At 38.6% G+C, this 22,268-nt stretch overlaps 1 protein-coding gene across 1 annotated transcript in view; it reads right to left on the reverse strand.

Moving 5' to 3' along the window:
• Positions 1–22,268, reverse strand: part of LOC103505415 — a 58,935-nt gene that overhangs the window by 23,814 nt on the left and 12,853 nt on the right. The window contains exons 3-5 of the mRNA XM_026820745.1: positions 11,390–11,626; positions 5,289–5,460; positions 4,380–4,652 (exon numbers count right to left, since the gene is read on the reverse strand). Coding sequence (XP_026676546.1) covers positions 4,380–4,652; positions 5,289–5,460; positions 11,390–11,617 — 673 coding nt within the window. The 5' untranslated portion in view covers positions 11,618–11,626. The remainder of the gene's footprint in view (positions 1–4,379; positions 4,653–5,288; positions 5,461–11,389; positions 11,627–22,268) is intronic.

The raw sequence follows: 22,268 nt of genomic DNA on the forward strand, positions 1-22,268 counted from the left end.
GTTAGGTAGGTAATTTTTCCATTATGATGATTCCCTTTTAATTTTTTTTTTTTTTTTTTTTAGGTAGTGGAACATATGATCGCGATGCTCAGTGATGAGGACTTTCATACCACGGGGAATGTATCGCAGGAGCTGCAACATTGGAACAAGATGGACCCGACGCTTCTCATCAATGGGTTCCGGAAGGGCGTTGTCCATGCGTACAAGTTGGAACGGCTGATCAATGTGCGAACCACGCCAGGAGAGACGAAAGATGCCAACAATAACAAGGGCAAAGATGCCAACAACAACAAGGCCAAAGATGCCAACAACAACAAGGCCAACACCACCGAGGACCCGCTACAAATCAAGGATGAAACCAACAAGCGAACTAAGAAGTTCACAAATGAATCACTCCTGACAAACGCTGACCGTGCGATACTCCGAGGCTATAGACTCGACAGAAACATGGCGCTGCCCAAACTTCAACTCTTCTTCCAGCTTATCCAGAAGAACAGCGTTCCCTTCTTGAAAATGCTGGTCAAACAGTTGGAAGAAGCCATCAAGACGCCGTCTAGTCCAGGACTATTCGTCTACCTTATCGACAACGTGACGACATTCCCCTACAATACACTCCCAGAGTTAAGAGCGGTCCTCTACGAGTTGGACGTGATAGAGAAGGTCCAAGGCTTTGATATACTGGAGGAGCACGAACTACTGGGAAACGCCACAACGCTAGACAGACAGACATATCGTGTTTACTTGAGAATGGCTCAACTCAACCTCCTCATTCAGCTGAAGCAATTCCTGTGGAAGAAGTACGCCCTTCCGCGGGACTTGATTCACAACAAACGATACGAAACGGTCAAGCTTAAAACGAAACTCGTTCCCGGCTTCAACCAATCGGCAGCGCTGGAAAGCATCTCCGAAAACGTCCTTCTGTGTTCCGTGAATACTCGTGAGATGGAGAAATTCAAAGCCGACATGGCCCGACTGAAAGCGAACATTACCAAGGAAGTGGTAAAGATGAAGGACAGTGATGAGTCCGAGGATGACAATTTGAAGCTTACATATGATGAGTACATAGTTAGACAAGCCAGAGAGACTGAAGAACAAACCAACGTAGAAAACATGGCAGAATCGGGAAAGGTTGACCAAAGAGGGACAACAGCAACACAACCCAAGAACAACCGTGCAGTTGCTCTTAAGAACGCTAAACCTGAACTGTCGAAGAATTCTAAACCACGGACCGTTACCGATAAGAACTCTGACCATTCAACAGTCCAAAAGAACGCCAGATCAAGTATGGTTGTCCAAAAGGACACTGCCTCAAACGACACACAAAAGAGTACACATGAAAACAGGACACGAACGAAGAAATCTCAGGTGAGCCAAAAGGCAGAGGTGGACGAAAGGAAAGAGAAAAACTCAAAGAAACCCGAGACAAAAACATGCATCACAAACATTAATGTTGATGATAACAATAACATATCTCTATTTAATAATAACACGGAAAGTGGAACAAAGAAGTCCTATAAAGACCTGTACAAACTCAATCGACCCATTCCCCCTCATATCAAATGACAAATCTCTATTTAATAATAACACGGAAAGTGGAACAAAGAAGTCCTATAAAGACCTGTACAAACTCAATCGACCCATTCCCCCTCATATCATAGAGAAAGCTAAACAAGCCAACATCGAGTGGATGATTGACCAACCTGGACCGAGTGGTGAACAACGTGGAATATCTTCACAAAAAGTTCAGTTTGACACTTTCAATCAAACGTATGAATATGACATGGATGAACCGAATAGCCAGGACGCTAATAACAATTCGATTGAAGCTACAAACCAATCTGATATGAAAGGAAAAGGTTCCCAGTCAATTAAAGACGTCACAAATCAGAGAAAGTTGACAACAAAGACACCAGATGAGGAAGATATGATTGAAATATCGGCAGGCAGACATAAAACAAATAAACAGGGAGAAATCAATAAAGCACGTGTGAAAACCACTACACTAAGAACAAAAACTCGGCAACCCTTGCTCCAAGTGGAGTGGATGATTGACCAACCTGGACCGAGTGGTGAACAACGTGGAATATCTTCACAAAAAGTTCAGTTTAACCCTTTCAATGAAACGTATGAATATGACATGGATGAACCGAATAGCCAGGACGCTAATAACAATTCGATTGAAGCTATAAACCAATCTGATATGAAAGGAAAAGGTTCCCAGTCAATTAAAGACGTCACAAATCAGATAAAGTTGACAACAAAGACACCAGATGAGGAAGATATGGTTGAAATATCGGCAGGCAGAGATAAAACAAATAAACAGGGAGAAATCAATAAAGCACGTGTGAAAACCACTACACTAAGAACAAAAACTCGGCAACCCTTGCTCCAAGTTCACTTGGACACGAATGAGAAAATGGATGAAGACGAACTTGCACAACCGACAGTCGAAGCAAAGCGAGTAAACAAGACGAAAGGAAAAGATCAATCTGTGAAAGCGTCCAGGAAGAAGACAGAAGAGATAGCAGAGATTAAAACAAAAAAATCACAAATGAAAACGAAGGAATCACAAGAGAAATCAGATATCAAACTAAAGAAATCACAAGAAAAGCTGGAGGAAAAAGCACAGACCTTGGAGACAAATGAAGGCTCAAGTAATGGCAAAATCGATCGTACATTAGCAAGCGAAAAGAAAATATCAAATATCGAACAAACAATTGATGAAGTTATTGCAAACCAGGACGCAGTCACAAATGATGGAAAGAAAGAACGCAATCAAAGGATTGAAAAGAAAAACGATATATCTTGTGACCAGCCAATCGACGTCACTATCTCACAAGAGAAAGGTTCGAAAAATAAAGAGAAAACACACAAACAACCGGTTGAAAAGAAAGCCTTTGATCTGTTACATCTTGAACAAACAATCGATGAAGTTATCAACAATTTCGAACGTGATACGTCCATCTATGCAAAGAAAATGAATAAATCCAAGGGACTGAAAAAGAAATCGTCCTCAAACCATGTCCCAAGCGGAGATGATCAGGAAGGGACTGACGCAAACAATAAAACCAACAAGGGAAATGATGACAAACTAGGTGCATGTGAAGAGATGAAAAACATCAACAGTGGAGTTGATAAGGAAAAAATTCACAGCAAAGCTGATAAGAACAAGATGAAGAACAAAAACATTGAAGTTGATAGCAAAAAAACGATTAAAAGCAAAACCAACGTAGCTAACAGCAAGGACAAAATGGAAAATGTCGCCAAAATAGTTGACAAGAAGGAAAAGATGAAAACCAACGTCAATCCAGCTGACACCGATGACAGCAAGGAAAAGATGAAAAAGAAACCTAAGGGAGATATAACTAACATCGACGAAGCTGATAAAAGCAAACCCAAAAGAGAAATGCAAAACATCGACAAAGAAGTTAACAATAACGTAGAAGACGACGATGATGAAGATTTCATCAATGAAAATCGCAAGAGAATCAAATGTCAAATTGACACGAATAAAAAGAAAGGCAGAAACTTAGTCAATGAAAAAATGAGCAAAGTGGATAGCACACGCAAAGCTTCCGATGAGAAGACAAAGAGGAAGCAAGCTAAACTTAAGATGGTGGGGTTGATGCAGAATTTGCTGATTTCTTCGAAGAATGAATCACAGAGAGAATCGAAATAGTTGCTGATATTCCTATTGAATTCTGATCTGTTAAACAGGGTAGATTGATACCTAGATATTAGAATGCGTGTCTATTAGGTACATAGTACTATGGCCATTTATCAAAGATTTTTGCTCATCAGCTGATCGTCAAATATCCTTTCATGATCACCTGCAGGTTAAATATAATTTCGAGGTGTTTTAGACAGGATAGCTGGAAGATATTGGAATGTCTTTTACTATGGATAGTGTAGATATGTATTCAATTCAGCTAACTAATAACTAGCTAACCAATAGATAGGGACTTGAAATAATCAAACCTCTATGCCCGAGACGACATTTAAGATTAATATTTATCCCATTGAATTAACCAATCAAAATTCAGGATCTTAATGTAGCGTTTAAAATGCTGTATTCGGATTGGTTAATCCTTGGGATTAAATTCAAATTCAGATGTGTCAACCCAAGTTATTAAATGGCGTTATGAATTTCGTGTACAGACTTAAAATTGAAATGTACACTTGTTACCCAAATTTATTTATGAAATTGTGATGTTCCTTTCTTAGTTCTTACTCAAATTTATTTATTTAATAATAAGAATTGAAATGTTCCTTTTCCTTACTCACATTTTTGTTTCAATTTCATCTATTTCCCTCCTTTAATTATAAGGAAAAAAGAGCTAAATTTTCGCTGAAAAAACTCCCGCCCGCCACCAACTTACCTTGCACGCTCTTTCCAATCGAATACAGCGCCGTCAGGTTGGGATAACGGGACGAGGTTTGGCGCAGGAACTTGGTCATCTTCTCGTAGTTGTGGTGCTTGAAGTCCAGCCCGTGGTAGGCGCCCTGGTCCGCGTAGGCGTGGCTGGGCCGGGCCGAGTCTAGCGAGTAGCCGGAGTTGGCGGGGAATTGGTTGGGCACGGCCCGGTTGGCAATGGAGGCGGAGCCCGCGGGATCGCTGTCTAGAAACTGGACGTTGATTGGCTGAGAGATATCTGTGCGAGAAATAGAATACATAGATTTTAGATACATAGGATGATTGAAATAACATTACCTTAAGGCAGGACTTTACTTTGCTTTCCGTGAGATAGGCATGGCACATAGCTATCTCACGGTGTTGGAAGGATTAGGGGTTTAAAAACCCCTCGGACGCCCAGAAACAATATCTGGGCTAAGGCAGGGAAGAAAGCACTAAAGTTAAGCAATGTTTCTGGGCAATCGCGTGCTGTTGGTTTTTTGACATAGGATGATTGAAATAACATTACCTTAAGGCAGGACTTTGCTTTGCTTTCCGTGAGATAGGCATGGCACATAGCTATCTCACAGTGTTGGAAGGATTAGGGGTTTAAAAACCCCTCGGAAGCCCAGATATCACAGATATGCCCAGAAACAATATCTGGGCTAAGGCAGGGAAGAAAGCACTAAAGTTAAGCAATGTTTCTGGGCAATCGCGTGCTGTTGGTTTTTTGCGGCCTGGCTGGTTTAATGTGAGGAGGTGGACACCTTGCCCTTAAATGGAGGATAATACCCCTGTTATTAAATACCTCAGCAATTTTGCAGTGACGTTAATGATTTATTATATTATTATTACAAAATTCACTGCCTTGGCCGGTGTTCGAACCCCCGATTACCTTCGGACTCCTGAACCTGCGGCGCATGGTGCTGGTTCTGTTTGCCGTACTTGTTGCTAGATTTGCCGCGGACATATTGTTGAGCAGCAGCTGCTGCATTGCGCTGTACGCTAAGCTCTTCATCAGACAGCTCTGAGGAACCAACTACGCTCCCTCGTACATACTGGGGCACCTGGGAAAATGACAAAATAGCTTTAGATTTTTTGTTCATTAATATTTTGAAGTATTTAGGGCAAAACAAATACAAATGAACCAAGTCGACCCTGGGTGCGCTACCCTTCGAGCTAACTAGGTTGGCTGAATCAGTTCTAGCTAGGGGACGTTAAACAGAGAGTACACTAGCGTCTGGCTGTGCGACTATAAACAGGGAGAAGAACAGCTAACCCTAACCAGCTTAGCTAGCTGGCAGTTCCCCAAAGGGTTCTCTCTGCTTTAAAAGAACAAGCACAAGTCCTCACGATGGTTGACTGCGGTTCAGGACGAGCCAATTAAACATGGCTAGAGACCATTACCCAGGTGTATGGCAGATAAAAGAGATATTTTCTCAATTTTTGTCATCACCTTTCGACCACAGCTAAAGCCGCTACAACAACAACGTTCAGTTTTTTTACCTGGCGACTCTCTTCTTGCATTGGTTCATCCGGTTCCATCTGCTCTGCCAATGATTTGGTGGATGTGCCAGAATCACTTTTTTTCACAATAGGTACAGATACGAAAGTAGGAAGATAAAATTAAATTTATTATGACAGGAGACAGGAAAGAGAAATAGGTACATTAGGTAGATACAAAAATAATTTAAACGTTAGTGGTTCACTCAGTAAAAGAAGTGTGGCATAAAAAAAAAGAGTTTTCATACCCCCTGTATAAGTAAAACATGAAAGGAGTTTCCATTCAAAAGTTAGTTATTCACCCAGTATAAAAATAACATAAAAAGGAGTTTTCATTCAAAAGTTAGTGGTTCCATCCTGTATAAAGTAACATAAAAGGAGTTTTCATTTCAAAGGTTAAAGGTCACAGGTTTATATTCGTTAGAACATCTTCTTTATTCGCCTTTTGACATTAATTTCTATGCTTTGGTAGCCATGAAATTCAAAGGCCCTAATTCAAGTTACATATGGTACTGGTACATTCCTTCAGGAGTCAGACCTTAAGGATTACATTTTTTTTTTTCTGAGAACCGACTAACTCACTTTAGCTAAATATAAATAGACTAACTGGTCTTGTAATGTTTTTAGACTTTTTTTTTAATAAGTTAACAGTGTCTTGATATCAAAATATTTTACGCCAAAGGGGACCTAATTAATTAAAGTTCCTCTCATTCTTGAGAAAAAAAATCTTAATTAGGGAAAAACTTGAAACACTCACGAAACCATCTCCCCCAGAAAATGCCACCCTACACAAATACACCCGGTCTCGTAATGACTAAAAATTACCTTGGTAAGCTTGCTCTTGCTGCTGAAAGGAAAAATGAAAACAACTTCAAAAGTTTTTAATAAGGCGAGAGAGAGAGAGAGAGAAAACCTGGATGTGTAAGGAAACAAGCGGGGGAAGGGAAGATTGAAAAAGAAGATACGGAAGGAAAGAAAAAGAGAGAAGGTAGAAGGAATGGATAAGAGAAGCAAAGGAGGAAGAGAAGAAAAGGAGGAAGGACAAGAAAAGGGAGAGCAAAGGGAGAAAAACAAATTTACCTTGCTCTTTTTTTTTCCTTTTAACTTTCCTTATCCTATAGGAAGGAAAGTAGTGTAATCGGGTCAAATTTTCGATGGTCAGTTTTTAGTGCCAAAACACGTTTTGAGGTCTTTAGAGCCGAAATACAAAGTTTCAGCCATTGGTCTGTGTGTGTGTGTCTGTCTGTGTGACTGTCTGTCCTTCTGTCTGTCTGTAAACAAAACATCTGGAGAACGGTAAGAGCTAGAGACTTGAAATTTGGTATGTAGCTGTCAAAGGTGACTTAAGATCGATGCAACGCTTGGCGGCACTTCGGCCGCTTTTTGGTGGTTTTAGGTGTAATTCAATAATACCTCGGGAACGGTATGAGCTAGGGACTTGAAATTTGGTATGTAGTTCACAAATGTGACAGGGATGCAAGACACTTGGCGGCATTTCGGCCGCTTTTTGGTGGTTTTAGGTGTAATTCCATAATACCTCGGGAACGGTATGAGCTAGGGACTTGAAATTTGGTATGTAGTTCACAAATGTGACAGGGATGCAAGACAAAACTTTTGGTTAAGATAGGTGCTGCAGTTGGTGGCATTTTGGGCGTTTTGGCGGTTTTCGACCGCTTTTTGGCGGTTTTCAGCTATACTGACTAAACGGTTAGATATATTGTAAAGGTTACAATAGAAAAACACACAAATAAGCATTATTCAATAGGATAAGGAAAGTCGTGTGATATTCACACCAGATTTTTTTTCCTTTTTTTTCTCGTTAGTAAGTTCTTTTCAATTTTTTTCGTGTAAAGAAAATCATTTTTCATCCCTCCTCCTGCTTTCTTCTCTCCTCCTCCTCCTTCTCTATCTTCTCGTACATCATCCTTCTTTCTTTATTCTTCTCTTAAAGCTGAAGAAATGAGAAAAGCTCAAGAAAGGTACCCTCGTACCTATGTTACCTTTATCTGCACAAAAAATAGAGCGACTTAGCAATATTTTCTCACCAAAATCAGTGCGAAACTTCGTGAGTGTATTTTGAGCCCAGTTAAGTACATGGCTACCTATAATCGTATGTACATACTTACATAGGTACGTATGAATTATTTTGCATATTTACCTACTATTGGGTGTTTTTACAATGTATTATTATTGATTATAGATGCTGTGGAACTTCCATCAATTTGTATATGAATGTTACTTCCAGATGGCTTCTTCATAAATATTATGTTTTTTGAACATGGGTACGTATGAAAGGTGCACTCAGTACCGAAAGACAACTGAATGACTAAGCTGGTTTTCATTCCAGGGAAAATACGAGGTGGCGTAAAGCTTTTGAAAGAGTTCTTCCTCACATACCTACGAATACAACGTATGAAAGGTGCACTCAGCACCGAAAGACAACTAAATGACTAAGCTGGTTTTCATTCCAGGGAAAATACGAGGTGGCGTAAAGCTTTTGAAAGAGTTCTTCCTCACATACCTACGAATACAACAGTCCGTCCAGTATACCTTTTATTATTACTATTGTAATTTAATAAGGGAAGGACGGACTGAAAAGTGACTTTAACACATCCTCCAAAACTTGTAACCCCTTTCTCTCTTCTGTTTGGGAATCCATAATTATTCTCACAATGGGTTTACCTACATAACTATATACTTTGGTAGAGTTTGTCGCCTACAACCTCAACAGCAACTTGTAGTAAGCTGCTGTTGTGATGACAGTCATTTTGGTATCAATTTCGATTAGACATCAGCAAGGCCCCTGACTTTGAACTCGGTTCTTTCTTTGAACACTGTATAGCTAGAAAGCTGAATCGGTACAAAAACGTAGGAGGACGGTCATCAAATAACGATTATATCAATGTGGACAATGACCGGTTAACTATCTGCAGGAAAGGTATATCAAGGTTAGGCCAGCCACTCACTATCAGGTAGACCTGACAGGTACCTACACCTGATCAGGTATACCTGACACCTGATGAGCACACACAGACACACGAATGATGGAAAGAAAGAACGCAATCAAAGGATTGAAAAGAAAAACGATATATCTTGTGACCAGCCAATCGACGTCACTATCTCACAAGAAATGATGGAAAGAAAGAACGCAATCAAAGGATTGAAAAGAAAAACGATATATCTTGTGACCAGCCAATCGACGTCACTATCTCACAAGAGAAAGGTTCGAAAAATAAAGAGAAAACACACAAACAACCGGTTGAAAAGAAAGCCTTTGATCTGTTACATCTTGAACAAACAATCGATGAAGTTATCAACAATTTCGAACGTGATACGTCCATCTATGCAAAGAAAATGAATAAATCCAAGGGACTGAAAAAGAAATCGTCCTCAAACCATGTCCCAAGCGGAGATGACGCAAACAATAAAACCAACAAGGGAAATGATGACAAACTAGGTGCATGTGAAGAGATGAAAAACATCAACAGTGGAGTTGATAAGTCAGGAAGGGACTGACGCAAACAATAAAACCAACAAGGGAAATGATGACAAACTAGGTGCATGTGAAGAGATGAAAAACATCAACAGTGGAGTTGATAAGGAAAAAATTCACAGCAAAGCTGATAAGAACAAGATGAAGAACAAAAACATTGAAGTTGATAGCAAAAAAACGATTAAAAGCAAAACCAACGTAGCTAACAGCAAGGACAAAATGGAAAATGTCGCCAAAATAGTTGACAAGAAGAAAAAGATGAAAACCAACGTCAATCCAGCTGACACCGATGACAGCAAGGAAAAGATGAAAAAGAAACCTAAGGGAGATATAACTAACATCGACGAAGCTGATAAAAGCAAACCCAAAAGAGAAATGCAAAACATCGACAAAGAAGTTAACAATAACGTAGAAGACGACGATGATGAAGATTTCATCAATGAAAATCGCACAAGGGAGATATAACTAACATCGACGAAGCTGATAAAAGCAAGCCCAAAAGAGAAATGCAAAACATCGACAAAGAAGTTAACAATAACGTAGAAGACGACGATGATGAAGATTTCATCAATGAAAATCGCAAGAGAATCAAATGTCAAATTGACACGAATAAAAAGAAAGGCAGAAACTTAGTCAATGAAAAAATGAGCAAAGTGGATAGCACACGCAAAGCTTCCGATGAGAAGACAAAGAGGAAGCAAGCTAAACTTAAGATGGTGGGGTTGATGCAGAATTTGCTGATTTCTTCGAAGAATGAATCACAGAGAGAATCGAAATAGTTGCTGATATTCCTATTGAATTCTGATCTGTTAAACAGGGTAGATTGATACCTAGATATTAGAATGCATGTCTATTAGGTACATATGGCCAGTACTATGGCCAGTTATAGCTGGTTTTATCAAAGATTTTTGCTCATCAGCTGATCGTCAAATATCCTTTCATGATCACCTGCAGGTTAAATATCATTTCGAGGTGTTTTAGACAGGATAGCTGGAAGATATTGGAATGTCTTTTACTATGGATAGTGTAGATATGTATTCAATTCAGCTAACGTGTCTATTAGGTACATAGTACTATGGCCATTTATCAAAGATTTTTGCTCATCAGCTGATCGTCAAATATCCTTTCATGATCACCTGCAGGTTAAATATAATTTCGAGGTGTTTTAGACAGGATAGCTGGAAGATATTGGAATGTCTTTTACTATGGATAGTGTAGATATGTATTCAATTCAGCTAACTAATAACTAGCTAACCAATAGATAGGGACTTGAAATAATCAAACCTCTATGCCCGAGACGACATTTAAGATTAATATTTATCCCATTGAATTAACCAATCAAAATTCAGGATCTTAATGTAGCGTTTAAAATGCTGTATTCGGATTGATTTATCCTTGGGATTAAATTCAAATTCAGATGTGTCAACCCCAGTTATTAACTGGCGTTATGAATTTCGTGTACAGACTTAAAATTGAAATGTACACTTGTTACCCAAATTTATTTATGAAATTGTGATGTTCCTTTCTTGTTAATCCTTGGGATTAAATTCAAATTCAGATGTGTCAACCCAAGTTATTAAATGGCGTTATGAATTTCGTGTACAGACTTAAAATTGAAATGTACACTTGTTACCCAAATTTATTTATGAAATTGTGATGTTCCTTTCTTTTGGGTGCGCTACCCTTCGAGCTAACTAGGTTGGCTGAATCAGTTCTAGCTAGGGGACGTTAAACAGAGTACACTAGCGTCTGGCTGTGCGACTATAAACAGGGAGAAGAACAGCTAACCCTAACCAGCTTAGCTAGCTGGCAGTTCCCCAAAGGGTTCTCTCTGTTTTAAAAGAACAAGCACAAGTCCTCACGATGGTTGACTGCGGTTCAGGATGGCTAGAGATCATCACCCAGGTGTATGGCTGCTAAAAGAGATATTTTCTCAATTTTTGTCATCACCTTTCGGCCATAGCTAAAGCCGCTACAACAACAACGTTCAGTTTTTTTACCTGGCGACTCTCTTCTTGCATTGGTTCATCCGGTTCCATCTGCTCTGCCTCGGAGCCTTGGCGCTGATCGAAATAGATTCGATCTTCCGCCGCATGGTGCGCTCCGGTCTCTATCTCTGCTGACTTGCTACTGGATGCGATGACGTCACGACACAGTAGGATCAGCAGAGTGCTGAATAGGAGACGTGCTGATCCAAGGCCGTGCCGCCATGGGGAGAAGGACGTCATGGTTTGAGTCTGCAAGCAGGAAGAAAGGGAGGGAGATTAGAATATAATTTCGTAAATCTTTGCCAGCGACAGTCATTGCCCTCACAGATGTCACCTTGTGACCTCTTATCTGTGAGGGTGTTGTCGCTGTTAGATAAAAAAAAAAACACTACAACACTGAGGTTGGTATTTTAAGGTACAAACTCGTATTCCAAGATACAAGTTCATATACCCGGATACAAGTTCATATACCCAGGTACAAGTTCGAATACCTAGTTCCAAGTTCATCGTAAAGATAACAGAGGTATGTTCCTCTCACGATGACCTCTATAACTCGGTCCGGTTTACGTGTAGGATCCGTGAACCACTTTGTCCGCTGGTAGATTCCGTGACCGAGGGGGACTTTCACTTCACGTTGGTCCCAGCGAGGAATTACCAGCACATACCGTAGTATGACTAGTATGTATAGATACCAGGGCCGTATCCAGGATTTTGTCGAGGGGAGGGGGGTGGATGCACAGTACAAGAGATAAATTAAGCTCGAAGGGGGGGGGGCGTACCCCCTGAACTGAGGTTGGTATTTTAAGGTACAAACTCGTATTCCAAGATACAAGTTCATATACCCAGATACAAGTTCATATACCCAGGTACAAGTTTGAATACCTAGTTCCAAGTTCATCGTAAAGATAACTCAGGTATGTTCCTCTCACGATGACCTCTATAACTCGGTCCGGTTTACGTGTAGGATCCGTGAACCACTTTGTCCGCTGGTAGATTCCGTTTCGCCTATTGACATTAATTTCTATGCTTTGGTAGCCATGAAATTCAAAGGCCCTAATTCAAAGATACATATGGTATCTACTGGTACATTCCTTCAGGAGTCAGACCTTAAGGATTACATTTTTTTTTTGTCTGAGAACCGACTAACTCACTTTAGCTAAATATAAATAGACTAACTAACTGGTCTTGTAATGTTTTTAGACTTTTTTTAATAAGTTAACAGTGTCTTGATATCAAAATATTTTACGCCAAAGGGGACCTAATTAATTAAAATTAAGTTCCTCTCATTCTTGAGAAAAAAAAATCTTAATTAGGGAAAAACTTCAAACACTCACGAAACCATCTCCCCCAGAAAATGCCACCCTACACAAATACACCCGGTCTCGTAATGACTAAAAATTACCTTGGTAAGCATAGCCTTTTTCAATGGAAAATGTTGTTGTTCGAGGGTCAAAAAATTCAGTCAATCTGTCCCAAAATCAATCAGCAGAATTTGCGCTTGAGACGTACACGTAAGTGTAGTATGACTATCGGTAGTATTCGGTAGGTAGGTAGGTATGTACCATCAAAGTACTTTTTCTTACTAGCTTTTTCCTACTTAAATAGGGTTGGCGTTTCTTGTCAGCCCTTCCAGACAGCCCTATTTCCCATCAAAATGCTACTGGACTAAAAAAAAAAAACTAATTGAGTACAAAACGGTTATAGGTGATCACGAGATGATTTCTTCTCAATTTTATGAAACTGGTTTCACATCTGGTTCCCCAGCACGTTACCAACGTGACTATAGGTAGTTATGTAGGTAGAAACAGTTATGAGATGCAAGGCGTGTGTAGGAAGTTCAGTTATACACGCACCTCTGTGTCAATACTCTTCGTAGCCTATCGGTATGCTGGCCTAGTAAGCAGGAAGGTTGGGTTTCGATTCCCGACAGTACAAGATGTGGGTAGATATTAGTGCTTTATTTAGATTATTTTAGACTGTCGAATTAGGACATGTAGTCCCATAATCTCAACGGTTCAATATTCTTCTTCTTCGCCTTTTCCCGTGTACAGAGGGGGTCAGCGTTTTTCGTCAGCCTCTCAATCAGCCCTAACTAGGGTGATTGCTTGGGCTGACATTTGGTTTTGGCTACAAATTTTACGAGTGGGTGCCCTTCGCACTCAACCTTTGCTATCTCTTTGGCAAGGGAAATCCAGGCTGGTATTCTCCCTGTTTAAAGTCTCCCAACTAGACTAAGCTGGTCTACTCCCTGTTTAACGTCCTCCAGCGAGACACCTCAGAGGACCTCCGAGGACGTATGAAAATATGTTGTAGTAAATTATAGTACCTATTGTGGTTATCTGCCTATGAGTTGATAGAATAATATATGTATACAATATTATACATACATACTAGAATTCACTCTCATTGTTATCATTGTGTTATCACTACTAAATCAAGTATCAGGTGAAAGGTACTTGGATTCCTGAATCACACAAGTAACTACCGACATATGTATACATAGGTACAAATCATATTCATTGGTTGTGGAAATTTCATAGAGCGTAACATTTTAATTGTTAAGGTTCTATTTACGATGAAAGTCCTTGTGTTAAAGCTAAAAGTTACATTCATTATTTATGAATGATTAGGTACATTAATTTATGAATGATTAGACATAGTAATTCATGAATAAGCGTACGTTGTGCGTACTCATAGATAACTTACGTAATAGATTTCACTGTAAACGTGTGAACAGTCAATGTTTGACGTAACTAAACGAACGAAGAACGAAGCAGTTCTAATGCCCCCCACTCAGACTATCCGAAAGGCCGCGATCTGTCAGACCGTCCGAGCGGAGAAAAAAGCTTAGCGAGACCGAGGTCTCTCAGACCTAGGTCTCAAGCTTCTTCCACCACACACGTTAAGATGGTATGACGTATGACAGACCTAAGTTTGTAAGTGAGTGGAGGGCATAAGTTTTAACAAGATAATTTTGTGTTAAGTGGTCAAATGAGAATGAAATTCCATCCTGCGGCCGGGATTGAACTCACGCCTTCCTGATTACCAGGCGAGCGTCTTGACCACTACACCACCAAGATATTAGCTATGTAATAATAATAGTGCTTATTTATACTGCTCGCATGAAAAGTCCCTTTAAAAGCAGTAGGCTACTACTATTATTGTGGTCAAATTCTCAAATTATATTGAGGATAAGATTCCATACCTCGGCTGGGATTGAACCCACGCCCTCTCCTCCTCCTCTTTCTCCTCCTCCTCCTTCTCTATCTTCTCGTACATCATCCTTCTTTCTTTATTCTTCTCTTAAAGCTGAAGAAATGAGAAAAGCTCAAGGACAGACACCAGTTTGAAATGTTGCACCTTGAAACAGAAAAGCATTGAATGAATTAATAAAAACAAGACGCCATAGCCTAGTTTAGTGAATTTCATAGTCAATATTCAGTCTTAAAAAACAGTCTTATTCTTGACCATTATGTAAAGTCTATATCTAGAACATAAACCAGGTTGTTTGCAAATCCCTATGTGTAGGTACCATACAAAATCATTTAACTGAAGTAGGTACAAGACCAATATGTTTTGTTATCTTTAATACAATAGTAAAACTGTGTGCATTAAAGAAAGGCTCATTTTTGGTACCTATTTTAAGAGATATAATACTAGATACCTACCGTAGAAGATTTCACTTTCCCTGAATCCTCATGTACATACTAACACAATGCACATAACTTCTACCAGAGATAGTTCTATAAAACCTATCTATACAAGCATATAGTTCTATAAAACCTATACAAGCTTGATGGCTCAGAACAATGCCATACCGTGTGGCAGACCAGAGTAGAATAGACCAGATTGAGAAGAAGAGAGTTCTATTCTATTTGATTTTATTCTATTCTATTATTCTATGGGTAAAGTTTGGTCATTCGTTAGGAGTTAGGATAGAAAATTCACGTGTGAAACCGTGCCAGAGTATCTATTGTAAGAAACTAAGAAAGCCTTAGGACTGTCGATATTTGGGAAAATTTCACTCGGTTTGACCTGACATTTGGGCAAAAATCTCGTCACACTTATATCGATCTGTCGAAAGGGCAAATTGGAAAATCGTCTGTTGAAAGACCAGGTTGTGAGACAAGTGTGAGTAATTGAGTACCCTGTGTATGGATATAATAAGAGTTACGAATAGCAATGGAGGAGTTGCAAATGGGTAAAAATTATAAATAAATGGTCGATTCCTACGTAAAAAGTTGTGAAAAAATCGAATCTGAGGTCAAAACTCCAAAAAAGTAACTTTAAAAGGTCGAAAATTCAATTTTTAATTGCCGTTCCAATGACAAAGTTCAAAGAGTTGTGACGTCAGACTTAACGTCAAAATGCGCAGAAACGCTTGCGCACAAACAAACGAAGCGGGAGTCATGAATTATGACGTCATCGCCTACGGGAGCATATGTCGTGACGTCAAACTTTACGATTTATCGGTATTATTTAAATCGATTTATCTCGGTATCTAGAAGCCGTAGAAGAAAAAGAAAAATTCCGTTGGTCCTCATTTTTCCCGCTCTATGACTTTGAAACATCACCCAAGTAAGCGCAACTGATCTATTAAAAAGAAATGAGAGTAAAATCGAAGGGATGAGAGTTAATTTTTTATTAGATGAAGCATAGCTTATTATAAAGAAGAAGGCGAAGGAGAAAAAGTTTTATTTCCATCATAAATTCCGCCTGCAGGAGAATAGGGAAGTTATATGTACGGGTATATGCGTTTGTTTTTATGTGATCATTAAAAAGTAAATAGAGAATAAAACAGTGAAAATAATATGATAATGGCACCCCGAGCTTTGTTAGGACACCGGTAGACGAGAAGAAGATTAGAAAAACAAAATAATGAGATTGCTTTTTCTATAAAAAAAAAAGATGTAAGTTAGTGAGAGAGACCATTAAGGCCATATTGTTTGAAACATAAAAATAATGTATATTGAAACAATTAAATTTCTCAATCTATGAACAGCCTGTAAACTCAGCACCTACTTCTATATTTGGATCAAGGGTTCGTGTCCCGTGAGAAGAAAAATATCATAATTATCATTATTAAATTATTAGTTGAAGAGCTCTTAGTAACGCAGTGATATGCAGAAAAAGGGTGAAGAGGATTTCAGCTTCACTATTAAATAAATAATTATTCAAATTAAGTCTGTAAAGTAGAGTAAGGTAATCGAAAGCAATCAACGCCATTCGTTTTAGACAACTTTTAATTGAATTAGGCAAATTGATAGGTAAACGAGTTGGGAAATTTAAAATCTAATTAGTTCGGCTGAATGTTATTATTTTATTTTAGAAAATGAAAATTTCCATTTCCCCAGCGATAGAATATCCTCGGAGAAATTTTAGCTTAAAGTACTTACCTATCTTGAACAAGAACAACAGAGCAAAATAAATGAAAAGCTTGTATTACCTATGTTGGTATAATATTTATCAACCTACCTACCTACCTACGTACACAAAATTTATGCTAGATACTTTATTCTGCAAAAACAATGCTGTTTATCTAAACAGTATTGGGACATTTGTATGATAAATTATTGAATGAATTATTACTTTTTTTTTCAAAAGTGCTCCATTTATTTTATTTTTTTAGCGGGATGAGAATAAATTACTGGAATACAGAACTACATGGTTATCTATTTTACAGTAATGGGGGTATTGCCTTCAGTGACTAACACAGTAATAAGGGAAACATCCTTGTTGATTGGACATGGCACGGTTACCTGTCCATCGTACTTGAAAGTAAGTTCTATGTACTTACATTACGTATGATGAGAAAAAACAGTGCTTGCTTCTGTAAATTATGTTATATGATAAACTCCGTTGAGGTCAAAGTACTCAAGTAAAACTCATAAAAACACCATATTGTGTAACACGAGTTTTGTTTCTCGGGACGTTATTGCATGTGATAATGTCAAAATATTTTCCTGTTCTGCAAATCCTGGAACTTCTAACCTAATGGTACATAGATGCAACATGCGACCTTATATTATAAATTGGAGAATAACGCTAACTCTGGGTCTATAACTGTCTCAAGTTGACTTTATAAAAACTTCAATTTTAGTCCATTTTTGTATGTTTTTCTAATAGGTCTACAAAGTCATGTTGAAATCCACATTGGATCAGTAAAGTTGATCAATATTAGTAAAAAAAAACCTCAATTTGGGATTTGAATCCCTGTTTCTTTCGTGCTTATACTGCCAGAATGAGACTGAAAAATCCCTTTACTCCCGCAGTCTAAACAAGGTCTAATGTATTTGTACGATTTTTTTTTATCATTAGGTATCTACACAGTACTCCCGTAGTTAAACGTAGATAGCAAAATTTTGATAAGAATTGAAATCGAAATTTGTCCACCGAACGGTAAAAAACAGACTTCGGTACAACTCCTCCAGAAATGAAATTTCTCTATAAAAAAAAGTAATGTAGGAACTTCCCACAGCTTACGTAGGTACTGTACTAGTAAACAAAAAATTCCAAAAATAATTGAGTCAACAACTTTCACACCATTTCCGAGTAATAATAAACGATGCTTGATCCGTGATATGGTTGGATTGGCTAGGTGGATGAGTCACACAGTTTTACTTTTTAATCTTTGAGAAGTGTAGGTAATGCAACACGCTTTATGCCACTAAGGTAGAAACACATTACCATCACGTCACGTGAACTCAGGGGGAGTTAGAAAGGCCCTGATAGCTAAAATCTGAATGTACACTAGAGTGAAGAAAAATTGGGACATTTTTATCCGTCTACTCTGATAGCCTTTTTCAATGGAAAATGTTGTTGCTGTTCGTTGTTCAGGGTTCAAAAAATTCAGTCAATCTGTCCCAAAATCAATCAGCAGAATTTGCGCTTGAGACGTAAACGTAAGTGTAGTATGACTATCGGTAGTATTCGGTAGGTAGGTATGTACCATCAAAGTGCTTCTTCTTACTAGCTTTTTCCTACTTAAATAGCGTTGGCATTTCTTGTCAGCCCTTCCAGACAGCCCTATTTCCCATCAAAATGCTACTGGCTTAAAAAAAAAACTAATTGAGTACAAAACGGTTATAGGTGATCACGAGATGATTTCTTCTCAATTTTATGAAACTGGTTTCACATCTGGTTCCCCAGCACGTTACCAAAGTGACTATAGGTAGTTATGTAGGTAGAAACAGTTATGAGATGCAAGGCGTGTGTAGGAAGTTCAGTTATACACGCACCTCTGTGTCAATACTCTTCGTAGCCTATCGGTATGCTGGCCTAGTAAGCAGGAAGGTTGGGTTTCGATTCCCGACAGTACAAGATGTGGGTAGATATTAGTGCTTTATTTAGATTATTTTAGACTGTCGAATTAGGACATGTAGTCCCATAATCTCAACGGTTCAATATTCTTCTTCTTCGCCTTTTCCCGTGTACAGAGGGGGTCAGCGTTTTTCGTCAGCCTCTCAATCAGCCCTAACTAGGGTGATTGCTTGGGCTGACATTTGGTTTTGGCTACAAATTTTACGAGTGGGTGCCCTTCGCACTCAACCTTTGCTATCTCTTTGGCAAGGGAAATCCAGGCTGGTATCGTGAGTGGCTGGCCCTAGGTGTGTATGCCCCTGGATTGCATAACCAAAGTGCCGGAAAACTTTAAGGCCGTTGAGCATGTCGACAGCGATGTCCGATCGAGCTGAAACTTTTTAGGTATAACGTCCTCCAGGGAGACACCTCAGAGGACCTCCGAGGACGTATGAAAATATCCTATGAGTTGATAGAATAATATATTTGTATACTTGTATACATACATACTAGAATTCACTCATTGTTATCATTGTGTTATCACTACTAAATAAGTATCAGGTGAAAGGTACTTGGATTCCTGAATCACACAAGTAACTACCTACATATGTATACATAGGTACAAATCATATTCATTGGTTGTGGAAATTTCATAGAGCGTAACATTTTAATTGTTAAGGTTCTATTCTATTTACGATGAAAGTCCTTGTGTTAAAGCTAAACATAGGTAGGTACCTACATTAATAGGTAAGTTAATTTATGAATGATTAGACATAGTAATTCATGAATGAGCGTACGTTGTGCGTACTCATAGATAACTTACGTAATAGATTTCACTGTAAATGTGTGAACAGTCAATGTTTGACGTAACTGAACGAACGAAGCAGTTCTAATGCCCCCCACTCAGACTATCCGAAAGACCGCGATCTGTCAGACCGTCCGAGCGGAGAAAAAAGCTTATTGAGACCGCGGTCTTTCAGACCTATAGGTCTCAAGCTTCTTCCACCACACACGTTAAGACGGTATGACAGACCTAAGTTTGTGAGACCGAGTTCTGTCAGACCGTCCGAGAATTGGACTTCGGCCGGAATTGGACTCACGCCCTCATGATTACCAGGCGAGCGTCTTGACCACTACACCACCAAGATATTAGCTACATATGTAATAATAATAGTGCTTATTTATACTGCTCGCATGAAAAGTCCCTTTAAAAGCAGTAGGCTCTACTATTATTGTGGTCAATTTTTCAAATTATATTGAGGATAAGACTCCATACCTCGGCTGGGATTGAACCCACGCCCTCCTGTTTACCAGTCGAGCGCCTTGACCACTACACCACCGAGGCAGGTATGTATGGTTATTCAGGGAACATGGTTATGTTTATCCTAATGGGACAGGACTGAAGGTAGGTACCTGGTATTTGTTGTCTGTTGGCTTTAATTAGGAGAGAAGAATGAAAACCAACACAATTTAATTTTAAATCACAATAATAAAGACCATTCAAAGTTTTACAATGGGAAAAAAGTGAAAGTATGGTCTGAATTTTATTGTAATCAAAGTGATATCATATTGTAATCAAAGATAATGATATAACGCGAGATATCATGTTAACGTCATGTACCTACCTAGGTGTTTTCATAATTTAATTATGATAAGAGATATACATAATTTAATTATCATGTATCTACCTGAAGTTAGGTAAGGTAGGTATTAGATGCTTGAATGCTGATTCGTTGATTGTAAACATTAGGTACAAACTTTTCCTGTAACAGTACCTAGTGCATAGTTACATATCTACATGGGTAAACAGGAATGAATAGCTAATAGCTTAGATATTTTGAATTAATATAAACCTATACCTACCTGGGAAGGAGGGAAGGAAAGGGATGGAGAGAGAGAGGGAGGGAGAGAGAGGGAGAGAGAGGGAGAGAAAGAGAGAGAGAGAGAGAGAGAGAGAGAGAGAAAGAGAGAGAGAGAGAGAGAGAGAGAGAAAGGAAGAAATGATTTGGTGGATGTGCCAGAATCACTTTTTTTCACAATAGGTACAGATATGAAAGTAGGAAGATAAAATTAAATTTATTATGACAGGAGACAGGAAAGAGAAATAGGTAGGTACATTAGGTAGATGCAAAAATAATTTAAACGTTAGTGGTTCACTCAGTAAAAGAAGTGTGGCATAAAAAAAAAGTTTTCATACCCCCTGTATAAGTAAAACATGAAAGGAGTTTCCATTCAAAAGTTAGTTATTCACCCAGTATAAAAATAACATAAAAAGGAGTTTTCATTCAAAAGTTAGTGGTTCCATCCTGTATAAAGTAACATAAAAGGAGTTTTCATTTCAAAGGTTAAAGGTCACAGGTTTATATTCGTTAGAACATCTTCTTTATTCGCCTTTTGACATTAATTTCTATGCTTTGGTAGCCATGAAATTCAAAGGCCCTAATTCAAGTTACATATGGTACTGGTACATTCCTTCAGGAGTCAGACCTTAAGGATTACATTTTTTTTTTTCTGAGAACCGACTAACTCACTTTAGCTAAATATAAATAGACTAACTGGTCTTGTAATGTTTTTAGACTTTTTTTTTAATAAGTTAACAGTGTCTTGATATCAAAATATTTTACGCCAAAGGGGACCTAATTAATTAAAATTAAGTTCCTCTCATTCTTGAGAAAAAAAAATCTTAATTAGGGAAAAACTTCAAACACTCACGAAACCATCTCCCCCAGAAAATGCCACCCTACACAAATACACCCGGTCTCGTAATGACTAAAAATTACCTTGGTAAGCTTGCTCTTGCTGCTGAAAGGAAAAATGAAAACAACTTCAAAAGTTTTTAATAAGGCGAGAGAGAGAGAGAGAGAAAACCTGGATGTGTAAGGAAACAAGCGGGGGAAGGGAAGATTGAAAAAGAAGATACGGAAGGAAAGAAAAAGAGAGAAGGTAGAAGGAATGGATAAGAGAAGCAAAGGAGGAAGAGAAGAAAAGGAGGAAGGACAAGAAAAGGGAGAGCAAAGGGAGAAAAACAAATTTACCTTGCTCTTTTTTTTTTCCTTTTTACTTTCCTTATCCTATAGGAAGGAAAGTAGTGTAATCGGGTCAAATTTTCGATGGTCAGTTTTTAGTGCCAAAACACGTTTTGAGGTCCCTAGAGCCTAAATACAAAGTTTCAGCCATTGGTCCGTTGTCTGTCTGTAAACAAAATATCTCGAGAACGGTAATAGCTAGAGACTTGAAATTTGGCATGCAGCTGTCAAATGTGACAAGGATGCAACAAGAAACTTTTGGTTAAGATCGGTGCAACGGTTGGCGTCATTTTACCGCTTTTTGGCGGTTTTAGGTGTAATTCAATAATATCTCGAGAACGGTATGAGCTAGTGACTTGAAATTTGTTATGTAGTTCATAAATATGATAAGGATGGAAGACAAAACTTTTGGTTAAGAAAGGTACTGCGGTAAGCGGTATTTTGACCGATTTTTGGCGGCTTTCGACCGCTTTTTGGCGGTTTTCAGCTATGCCGACTAAACGGTTAGAGATATTGTAAAAGTTACAATAGATGAACACCCAAATAAGCATCATTCAATAGGATAA

The sequence above is a fragment of the Diaphorina citri genome, unplaced genomic scaffold (genome assembly GCF_000475195.1).
Source record: "Diaphorina citri unplaced genomic scaffold, Diaci psyllid genome assembly version 1.1 scaffold172, whole genome shotgun sequence".
In the NCBI taxonomy this organism is placed as follows: Eukaryota; Metazoa; Arthropoda; class Insecta; order Hemiptera; family Psyllidae; genus Diaphorina; species Diaphorina citri.